Raw genomic sequence first — 12,202 nt, 5'->3', positions numbered from 1 at the left:
GCATTAATTTAAACAGTAATCCGGTTAGGGTGTCACACACACACATACACACACACACACACACACACACACACACACACACACACACACACACACACACAGAGGTCAGGTGAAGGTAGGTAAGAATTGTGTTGACTAGACAAACAACTATATATATCATATCATGTTGATGTGTGAATGAGTTCCCAGTCTGGTAAGCAGTGAGTGAAGAGAGATGCCGTGGCTGATAGTGTGTTGAGACAGTGAGGTTCAGAGGCCCGTGTTGTATTACTGAGATGGGAAGTGAACCGGAGTCGAAAGTGGCTTCAGTTCTCACAAACCCAAATCCTAGTGGCTCTGAATCGTATAGACCAAAATTCTAATAGGCCTAAAAGCTCTAATAGGGCCAAGTCCTAATAGGCCCTAGTGCTAATAGTGCTCAATGCTAATGGTTATGAATCCTATAGGCTAGAATTCTAATAGGCCTAAGCTCTAATAAGCCCCAGTCTATTAAGCCCAAATCCTAATAGACCCCAGTCCCAGCGGGTCCAGTTTTCATAGCCAAGTTTAACTGAGGTTTATCAAGACTGTGAACCATATGACCTGAAATACCTTGGTCGACTATATTTCATGATAGTAAGATAAGATATACTCACTGGTGTTGCATTACCGCACATGCTAACACGGTAAGACTTCAGAACCTATGTGTTAAGTAAAGAGAGGGTTAGACTTTACATGACGACAGAACCACAGAAAGACAATGAATAAAATATGATTGAGATGCATAGGAGAAATGAGAATAACAAGAGAGGAAACAAAGAACTGATAACTATAAAGGAGAAATAAAGGAAGAGAAAACGTAAGAATTGTTTTGAGAAAGACATAAAAGGAAACAGCTGGGTAGAGAAGTGGTTTTTTTTTCTTGTCAACTGGACTAAAAATGTTACAATGTATAACACGTACTTAATATGTTTTGTCTTTTACACGACCTCGATATTTTCAGTGTTGTGGTCACTCTAAAAAGGTCATACAAGGTCGGCGAACGCTCACTCACATACCAGACCTTACCTGAGAGAACAAATTCCAACACGTTCTTCATAATTAGATTTAAAACAGGCGACTCATCATGATTACGAGAAATATGACTACATAAATATTCACACAGACAAAGCAGGTGTACATAGCTGGACATTCCGACATACAGATCATTCTCCTTACGTGCATCCATCGTTAAGCAAAGACGTTGATTACACACGTCTATGAAAAAACAATTAATACCTGGTACGTGATGATTGGTTCACTCACCTGTGGATAATATTCATACGGTAACCACAATACACCTGGGGAAAGTATCAGGTATTTAACATCACATAATTGTTTGTTCATCTAAAGGAGTGTAGTCATGATTAAAGACTACATGTTAACAAGGCCACATCAGCATGGGACTGGGTGTTTCTTTTCCTCTTAAAACCCAGGTGTGGTCTTAGCCTATAAACGTCATTAACTTAGTTGTAAGCGACGTAGATAGGAAGGGGGCGTGGCTAAAGTCTTTTTGTAATGTTGTCTCACCTGTGTGTGTGTGTGTGTGTGTGTGTGTGTGTGTGTGTGTGTGTGTGTGTGTGTGTGTGTGTACCTCAATGATAACTATTTGAGTTCACGGGTATATAGCCTTAATGATTGGCTGTTGTCTGTGTATAATTGATTAATAAGTTATATACACAGGGTAACACACACACACACACACACACACACACACACACACACACACATACTTATAATGGTTACCCAATAACAAATCTCTACGATAAGGACACATTTATCTGATCATGAATTATATATATTAGTGACTGAAGATTAGCAGCTGCCCGTTGCCCAGACATTTCTTGTGACGTAACTTAATTTGGTCTTATGTGTGAGTTGGGACTATGAGCTGTGAGGTACTTGAGAATAGAGGCGGAGTGCGGAAGAGAAGGGACGAATGTTTTTTTCTTCAGAACTGGTTGAAAATTGGATCTTTTTATCAGTAAATTGAAGACCACGAGATAGTTCGTCGTGACCCGCTGTGTGTTAAGTCCAAGACCGCTAAAATATAGGCCGATTTGTGTTGTTTTAATCGACTTTGTTTGGCAGACAAACAAACGGGGCTACTGTTGACCTTATTTATTGCTCAGGTGTGTGGGTGTGTGTGTGTGTGTGTGTGTGTGTGTGTGGTTAAGTCTGTGATACTTGTGAGTCACGTGAGCGTTCCTTGTATTAGTATAGTTTTCATACATGATTTAGTTTATGATACAAAGTGGAATAACAAAACGAGTTCTGTATGTCAGTCTACTTGGGTTTTATTAACTTAAAATAAATACAGGAGAATAAGTTAAGGTTTTCTACCAGCAGGTGATACAAATATTAGCAGCATGCATCATCCTTCTCACATTACTGTGGCATACTTGTCTAGCCGTACACACGCCTGGGAGGGGCGTAGCGGGGAGCCTCCCGGGACTCGAAGGACTCAAAGGACTCGTATGAGTCGGGGTAGCGAGCCTCTCCGTCGTACTTGACATCAGCAATGTAGCCTGAGTCACCGTCCACGAAGTAATTCACAGTCTGCAGACGACCGTCGGGAAGCTGCACGTAGTACGACCCCTGGGTGTCGTCACCATCACGAGTCTCCTGGTGACCGAAGTCGTTGCCGGAGGGGTCGTGCTTCACGGCGTAGTTGAAGTTGTACTGAGCCTCACCAGACTCGTAAGACTCAAAAGACTCCTCAGAAGAATAAGCCTGCAGGTACAAGAAATATAAACATGAAGGTAATTACTGTACTGGGTAAACAACACAAATGTGACGTAGACAAATATTCAAACACACTTCAGAAGAAATCCTTTTATTTCACATTTAATTAAAATACCTTTAAACTACTTCAGGTTGAGAGCGTGTGGGGTAGGACTCACCCGAGGGGCACCGTAGGAGAAGGATGGACGTCTGTCAGCAGTAGCCGCGGCCACCACACCCAGCACTACTAATACCTGTCGAAGGAGGACCTGTGTGATTCAACGCCTCTCGGTACACATAATATATTATAGTCTCTCTCTCTCTCTCTCTCTCTCTCTCTCTCTCTCTCTCTCTCTCTCTCTCTCTACCTTTGCGATCATGGTGTTGTTGCCTCAGGAGCTTCACTGGTGGGGAAGGAAGGCAGCTTTCCTTTATATACTGTATACCGCCAGGATGTGTGACGTAATGAAACGACTTCTTACACAAACTGAGACGCAGAGGCAAGAAATACTGACTAGACGCCATTACCTTAAATGTATTACCAAACTTAATTATAATCAACTGGTTAGGTTAGGTTAGGTCAGGTTAGGTTAGGTTATATTTAAGATACACCAATTTATTACTTTTTAGGTAAAGAAAAGGTTAGTACATATTAAATTAAATGCTGGTATTACACCTCAGTGCTGATATTACATTTAAAATTACAATATTACAAACTAATGACGTTTACATATTACACTGACAAATAATAGTACACTTAAAGCTAGAATTACATTACATGATATTGTATTACATTGCATTCAAGTCTAGGGTCACTTTTACTATATATACAATCAAGGTAATCCATCTAATTTACCAGGTGAGATTCCTAGCCCATAGGTGCCTACAGAAACACCTTATATTACCTGTCTTGTAAGGTAGAGTTGGCTCATAGATATGCTAGGCATAAAAGACCTTTTTTGTTTAACTGTTTCTACTTTATTATTCATGTAGAGAGAGAGAGAGAGAGAGAGAGAGAGAGAGAGAGAGAGAGAGAGAGAGAGAGATTGCGTAAACTAACACAAATGTATCATTTATCAAGGGACAGGAGGGAGATAGAATGAAAAATTACCATCTTATAATAAGCTTAATTAGATCACCTGAAGAATCTCCATCCCAGCTTATTTCACCTAAAGATTAACCAACCTAACGCTAACCTAACCTAACCAAACGTAATCTAACCTCATCCTCCCATATAACAGTATTAGAGTGGTTAATATTCAGGTGATCTAAACTCTGGTGAAAATTCTAAATTCTCCAGGTAATTCCTTAATATATACCAGTTAAATGATTGCTAATACTATCTGGGAAATTATTGCAAGTATCAAAAGCAAACCCGCCTTAACATCGATCAAAGTCAGATGATATACTTTTTTTTTTCGTCAAATTTGGTTTGGAAACTTAGTGTTATCTGACACAGATCAGTAAGTTGTGACGAGTGTGAAGGTGAGGTGAAGTAAGATGTGTTAAGGAGGGAGGGGTGAGTAATGAGGGGTGAGGAGGGAGTAGTGAGGAGGGAGGGGTTAGGAGGGAGGGTGAGGAGGGGTGGTGAGGAAGGAGTGGTGAGTAGTGAGGGGTGAGAATGGAACGATAAGGAAGGAGGAGTGAAGGAAAAAGACTAAATCAAATTCCTCCCATAATACAAGACACAAACACACTTCTTGGCCCATTCGTCACCGTTCACCTTATTTGGGGACCTCACATTATAGCTGGAACTTACCACTCATAATAATAACATAAATCCTCCACCGGTCGCTGTCAAACACACTGACCATGTATCACGTTGAGACAGATGAAGGCAATATTATCCTGTTGTCATCCTCCAGGTCTAAGTGTGGGTGTGACCGTGTGGGTTGTGGGTTGTGGGTGTGGGTGTGGGTTGTGGGTTGTGGGTGTGGTTATGGGTGTTGTGATGGTTGGCGTGGCTACTAGTTCTTGATCTGCCAAGTCTCCTCACGAAAATGTCATTTCAGAGAGGAATCCTATAATGACCAATATAGGAGTTTTTTATAGTCTATATGAAACTGTAGGTTAGGAGAAGCATTGATATAGAGAGTGAGGTTGTCAAAGGGTAATGTGAATGGTAGGAATTGAATGATAAGGAGGTTTGTATAAATGGCTTTGTTGATGGTCAATACTTGATTAGAGTAGCTGCTTCGTGTTCAAGTTCATACTTACTCGTATCAGCCACAATGGGACGACGATGTAGAAAACAATGAGACTTAAGGGGTGAAACTTACTAGCACTGTAAGACTTAAGCCTGAGAGAAAATTGGAAGTGATTGATAACTGCGAAGGTAAACTGCTTTAAGTTCCAGTGTCTCATTTACCCGAAGTACAATATCATTTGTTCGAAAGTTCATTAATCCGAAGCTTCATTATGTTAGACCTTACCAGACTAACGTATAGACAAGAGTTTTATATCAATAAAGTAAATGGAATTAAAAACATACAATAAATACAAAATGGAATCATGTTTTTAGAATCATCTTATTGTAAAAAGTTCACAAGATGTAAACAAACTTCAAGAACGGATTCACGGTCAGTCTTCGAACACTGCGAAGACCACAGAACCTACAGGGTGCAGTACTATGTGTGTGTTGTTAGGGTGGTGAGGTGTGGAAAACTATCCTCAAACAGTGAAATTACACGGAAGAGATATTTTGAAACACTTGAGTTACATAAGTTGTGTTTCTTTATTGTGAAGTAGTTGTGTGATCTTAGTTAAGAGTGAAAATGACATTCAGACAATCAGTAAGGAAAATGAATCGTTCTGAGTATCATAACACAAGGTAAGATTAAAATGAAAACTGTAACTATGACTGTATATATATACTGTCCTTTCCCTCCACACCATCCTTCCTTCCTCATCACCCCTTCCTCACCACTCCCTCCTCACCACTCCCTCTACATCACTCCCTCCTCACCACTCCCTCCTCACCACTCCCCCCCTCACACTCCCTCCTCACCACTCCCTCCTCACCACTCCCCCCTTACCACTCTCCATTGATAGTGTCGACTCAGTCTAGGTTACAGGGTGATGAAGGTCAACACGGGTAGCAGGAAGATAACTGAGGGGCGTCACCTACCCTCTTGATCCTTACAATATTGATGCCATCTCGACTCTCAGCCTCTTCACTATCTTATGGAGATAATTTACCTGTTGATGCATAAAGGTGACAAAAATAACTTTTGACGTTTACGCACAGGAGGTAGTGAGAAAAGGCATGTAAGAGAAGGTATGTTTGTGTGTAGGTAGGAAGGAGGGAAAGGGTTACGTATCTATACACAATCAAAACTTAATAATAAAAACATGTGATCCATTTTGACTTGACTCAAATAATCAGAACACTTTTCATCACCTCACACTGGGTAAATTACGGATCTGACTCACTATGGTAGAAAGTCAACCTCTTGGGGGTCATGTCTTGCTACTGTTGGCAATGTAATTCGATATTAATGATTATAAAGCCAAATAAAAACCTGATTATCTGTATATGGAAGTAAAAGTTAACCTTCGACCCTTTGTCTGACTCCCTGTCGTAAAGTAACATAATACGATAATATTTGATCTAATTATTTCTGACACTGTTGATAAGGATGATAAGTTACTTGACCTTTGACATCATATCCTTCTGGAGAGGTCAACCGGATATGAATGACTGTAATTAAAGCTTACACTCGAGGTTTAAGCTGATAGAAAGTTGAGTAATTTGATACGAGTGATCTTGATACAAAGTTTATGATAACGTCGGTGGAATTTTAACTCTGATGTATGGTGGTTTAACCCCTTGAGTATGGTGATTTAACCCCTGGAGTACGGTGATTTAACCCCTTAAGTATGACGATTAAATCCTTTTAGTAACCACTTGAGGACGGTGATTTAACCCATTGGGTAGGGTGATTTAACCTCTTGAGTACGGTGAGTTAACAGTTTGATTAACCAATTGTAACTCAAGGATTAGTTCACCATACTTAAGGGGTTAAATCACAGTACTCAAGGGGTTAAGTGTGTGTGTGTGTGTGTGTGTGTGTGTGTGTGTGTGTGTGTGTGTTACTGTTACTAACGCATATTAAGGATTTCTCTCTCTCTCTCTCTCTCTCTCTCTCTCTCTCTCTCTCTCTCTCTCTCTCTCTCAGCTCAAAGTCATGGTTACAATAAATGTAAATATTGGCCTATGACGTCAAAGTTTCACTGACTTCAGTAAGTGGTTGTTGTGGGTGATGTACCTGAGGGAGACGCGGCAGGACACACCTCAACACCTCTTATACCTGTGTTTACCTGGAGGAGACGCGGCAGGACTCGCCTTAACACCTGTTCTTACCTGAGAGAGGTTTAGGTAGTCTATTGTCAACACCTGGGATGAAATATACATCATGAATTAACATTACGATAGTGTAAGTTTATACAATATAGAATACAGTAAATACAATACAATAAGAACAACAACACCACGTCTTCAGTATCACACAACTCAAAATTTGCAACTCAAAATCCTGTAAGTGCACAAGGTATTGCCACATAACACAGCCCTAAAGCACACCAAAAACTTATATCAAACACAAACAGTCTAATATGTTTGCCCTGTATGACGCCACCCCAGTGAAGAAATAACTGAACTGGGAATGTCAAGTTTTTATATGCAAGTAGTGTGGTGCGTTGGAGGTAACTGTGCAGGTGTTGAGCGCTCGTGTGTGTGTGTGTGTGTCGACATGTGGGGTCAAGGTTATGAAGGTCACTGTGGCCTTTAAACATGTGGTGGGGTGTTGGGTTACTCATTCTACAAACACCTTCTCTAAGGCCAATATTTATTATCTCTTCACGTGTTCAAAAGTTTATATCATTTTATGTTTGTAAACTTTGTCCTGTCATGGTAGAGAAGGCCATGATAGGTGTGTTGGTCTCCAGGGTCTTAACATGAAGTAATTAGAAGGGTTACTCCATCACCTTGGCATGATGCACCTGTTTTGTACTACTCAGTCCCACGCACCACCTCTAATTTCTGTCGCCTTGCATTAACCCCACACAAAATTAGGAGAGGAGTACAAGTAAATAGAAATATATAAACACCTAAAAATACTTGATAATATGATAAAAATGTATCTTATCTAAGAGAAGACCTCGATATATAGATCAACTCCAAATTATTCCAAGATATTTATCCTCCCCTTCCCACAGGCGTCACGCAGACCCTCGACTTTCACACCTTATCAAGCACAAGACTTGATCTGGACTATCTTTCACCTCAGTATAGTGTGTGTGTATGTTAGTCGTGTCTTCGCCTAAAAAGAATTTCATATCAAATAGGCTTAAGTCCTATTTGGGGCCAGTTCTAATAGGCGCCAACCTAACCTAACCTCTTAACCTGCCAAGCAATATTTTCATTAGTATCGGCGCCCAAAAGGACTAAGGAACATTGGGATTTCCTGGCCAACCCGCTTGTGTGTTGTATAATGTTGGGATCAAAACTCACTTCAGCTAATGACGTCTTGTGTCCACGGGGATGTACACAGAGGAAGAGAAGACGATACCCCTTATAGGGACTTTGTGATGTGATATGTTGAAGTAAATATATTATTATACCCAATGGTAGAGAAAAGTGTTTAGAAAAAGAACAAACCTAAATCAGAAATATAAGAATAAACTTAAAAGAAAACGAAAAGCCAAGTGAGGTCGGCGGAGGCCACAACTGCAATACTCGGGGTTAAACACTTCTCACCACGCCCCTCCTGCCGTCCACCTGATTAACAACTGAGGTCAGGTGAACTAGATACCGTGGCACCCGTGGGCAGCTCGACCCAGCCAATCATAATAGGGCATGTAGGCGGGGCTTATTTTACCAAACCAAAATAACCAAATTTTAAGTAACTTAGGAATCCTATTGTAATTTTGTTCACCATTTTAGCCATAATTTGTACCAGGGAGTCATTTTATTTTTTATTCACATCTCTTTAGGTATAATTTAGTGTAGGCATCTATAGGAACAAAACAGCAAATTCGATCAAAAATGACTAGATTGATTTCTTTCATTACAAAACTGTCTATTTTAACTATCATACAGATTTTTTGTGTGTATTAATGTAATAAAATAAAAATCCAATTAAATAACAAGAAAACCTCACTACAAATAAGTAACAATAAGAAGAAAAAGCGAGAAAAAAAGATACATTACACACAGAGGGACACGCCCACCTCCTCATTAGGTAACAACAGGTGCTCGCTCCAGGTGGGAAAAACTCAGGTGTGTGTGATATCGTTAACTTAACACCTTCCTAAACTGATGGTGTGAGCTTATGACCCAGCTGGAATTTGGGTGACCCTCTCCTTTCATCATTCCCTCCTCCCACCTTCATCATCCATTTTCCACTACTTTCATCATCCATCCTCCACCATCACCCCTCCATCTCCACCACCATCACTCCCTCCACCATCAGCCTCTCCATCACTGTCAACCCTCCACCACCCTCACCTGTGTTGGTCACTGGTCAAAGGGCACGACTCAGACCTGAGATCCTTTAAGTATAAAGCGAGGTTACGAGAGGGCAGTGTTGGTGCATGTACTGAGTGTTGGTCTAACCTCTCTCTCTCTCTCTCTCTCTCCACACACACACACACACACACATACACAATTAGAATCCGTTCATCACACTGTAATCAAAATACCAACACTAACACACACACACACACACACACACACACACACTACATAACCTATACATAAGACTCTCTCTCTCTCTCTCTCTCTCGTATGTTAAGTGAAGGAGGTGGGGTAAGACCAGTACACAACACCCTCATTAAATATTAGTGAATAGAACATTTTTAACCCAACACAAAAAACAGCTTTGGGTCAGCCCTCTCTCGGTGGCCTAAAGCAACTTAATTCCTCTCGTGTTGTTTTTCTGGTGTAGTAAAACCTCTATATAATGGATTTCTACATATAATCCGTTAGAAGGAGGTTTTGCATTTAACGGACCCTCGATATAATGGACTTTCCTCTCCTTTTGGGCCGTTGAATAGAGGTTTCACTTTTTTTCTATTATGAAAATGAAGTAAAGGTTTGCCATCAGGGTGAGAGAGAGAGAGAGAGAGAGAGAGCAGCATACATATCTTTCGTTGCCTTAGGTTAGGTTAGGTTATAAAGTTACGTGTTGGAGAGTACAATAACACACAGCTCTAACCCTTACCACTTACTGCAGAGGTTTCACAATATACCCGACTTGTATATGAAATAAAACCTATATATAAAACAGATTGAAATAAAACAAATCAGAGTTAGAGAATTGGATTTATTTTTTTTGTTAATGTTTTACTTTTTTTGTAAATGTTTGTTTATTTTGGTGTTGTTCGTGGTGGTGAAGGGCGTGGTGTGTTAAGCCTTTGTGTTTTGTCCCCTAACATCAACTAATACTTTTAATTGCGATAAATACATAGTTTTCTTATCAGATTTAATTAACCCTGGAGGTGTTTTGAGTCAGTATTAAGTCCAGTCTTGAATGGTACACGAAACCTTCAATCAGTTTGCAATGTTTTTTTTTTCCGAGTCACCGTTCACGTAGTAAGGTACAGTCTGAAGATTACCGTCGGGAAGCTGCACGTAGTACGACCCCTTGATGTCACCATGAGACTCCTGGTGACCGAAGTCGTTGCCTGAGGGTGAGTTTTTGATAGTTACTTAACCTCTTCATATTACTGGAGAAGATTTTAGATTATTTTCCATAACTTGCTCTCGGTTAAGTAGTTTTTAGACACATTTCCACCCACGTCTAGGCTACAGCACCACCACCATAGCATTGTGTATTTGAACAAGTGAAAATGTTTTGGCTACACTTCTCTTCACGTCTCGTTTCAGATACCTTAATGACACACCACCAGAGACAAATTATTACTCCTGTACTTCAGAGATAAATATGTATTTGTATTCATATTTCATAATAAAGTCACTGATTCTGCTTACGATAACGATAATGTCGCCCCTTAGGCTACACTAATTACAGGGCGATCCACCGAAGGTATATTAAGATAATCAAAGTCCCTTGAGAGTGAAAAGACTTAACACCCTTTATTATTAAGTCAATGGCGTATGAAGGACTTACCTACTAATTATTATTGACAGTGAAGCCGCCAGGTGAGTTTTTCCTCAAGGGGTAGCGATAAGGTGGTGAGGCACGGCCCTTGTGTGGTGAAGTGAGAGGCACGACCCTTGTGTGGTGAGATGAGAGGAACGACCCTTGTGTGGTGAGGTGAAGGTGTTGTGTGGGTGTTGTGTCTGTGGTGAGGGTGTTGTGGTGATGTGTGGGTGTTGTTTGTGTGGTGAAGGCTTTGGGTTGTGTCTCATATCCTGGGTTCTCTCTCTCTCTCTCTCTCTCTCTCTCTCTCTCTCTCTCTCTCTCTCTCTCTTTCCCATACACAAGAAAACTTTTACTTTAAGGTCAGAACCGGGTTGCCAGATTCGTGTGTTTACGAGGAGTTCAGTGACCTATTCATGGCCACATAAATCAGCGGAACCGAACCCGAATTTTACCTTAGGTTAAGTTTGGTTTGTTATTGTTACGGTTAGAATAAGTCAGGTTAGCTATTGCTTAGATTAGGTTAATTAAGGTTATATTAGGTTTGATTAGGATAGCTTAGGTTGGGAAATGGTAGGTTGGGGTTTGTTAGAGGTTAGATTAAGTTAGATTAGTTTATGTTAGGTTAACTTAAGTTAGGGCATATTAGGTAAGATTAAATTAGACTATCTTATATTAGCTTAAATTGGGGCCTGTCAAGACTGAAACCTATCGGGAGTGGGGGCCCATTGGACCAGTTACCACATGTTGCTGGGTCAAGTTGGGTGCAGACGTGGGAAAGTGACCTGGACTCTGGGTTCAGTCGTCTCGTCACACATGACCTGATATGATATTCCTGGGCTTATGTGAATTACCTAATCAAGAGGACCTGATGATCTTTTGGTTGGGTTATGTCATATGGGAGAGGGGAGAGGAAGAGGAAGAGGAGGGGGGAGGGAGGGAGAAGTGAAAGGCAGACAAGAGATAGACAGAAGGAATGGAGAGAGAAGGATAGATAAAGTGACAGGGAGAGGGAGGATGGAGATAGAGAGAATAGGAGATAGAAAGAGGGGGAGAGGAGGATAGGAGGAGAGGGAGGGAGAAGTGAGAGGCAGACGAAAGATGGACAGAAGGAATGGAGAGAAAATGACAGAGAACGGGGGATAATGATAGAGAGAGAAGATATAAGAGGGAGACAGACAGGGAGAAGGAAAAAATGAAGACAGACGAGAGATAATCAGAAGGAAAGGAGAGGGAGAAGAGAGAGAAGCTGAAAGAGGGAAAGAGGGAAGGAGAGACGGATAGCTGGAGATGGAGAGATAGAGAAAGAGGGACAAGAGGGATGTAGACGAGAGACGGACAGAAAAAGAGGAGAT

The 12,202-nt window shown here is 40.8% G+C and overlaps 1 protein-coding gene across 1 annotated transcript; it reads right to left on the bottom strand.

Moving 5' to 3' along the window:
• Positions 1 to 2,295: 2,295 nt before the first annotated feature.
• LOC121869452 (pro-resilin-like) lies at positions 2,296 to 3,151 on the bottom strand. The gene is made up of 3 exons (XM_042370803.1): positions 3,111 to 3,151; positions 2,922 to 2,996; positions 2,296 to 2,751 (listed from the first exon to the last, which is right to left on the bottom strand). The coding sequence occupies exons 1-3, from the start codon at positions 3,120 to 3,122 to the stop codon at positions 2,425 to 2,427; spliced, it is 414 nt and encodes a 137-aa protein (XP_042226737.1). The 5' UTR covers positions 3,123 to 3,151; the 3' UTR covers positions 2,296 to 2,424.
• Positions 3,152 to 12,202: the final 9,051 nt, after the last annotated feature.

The sequence above is a fragment of the Homarus americanus genome, unplaced genomic scaffold (genome assembly GCF_018991925.1).
Source record: "Homarus americanus isolate GMGI-L3 unplaced genomic scaffold, GMGI_Hamer_2.0 scaffold23578, whole genome shotgun sequence".
Classification (NCBI taxonomy): domain Eukaryota; kingdom Metazoa; phylum Arthropoda; class Malacostraca; order Decapoda; family Nephropidae; genus Homarus; species Homarus americanus.
The sequence above is the reverse complement of the archived record's forward strand: the minus strand, read 5'-3'. Positions and strand labels throughout refer to the sequence as shown.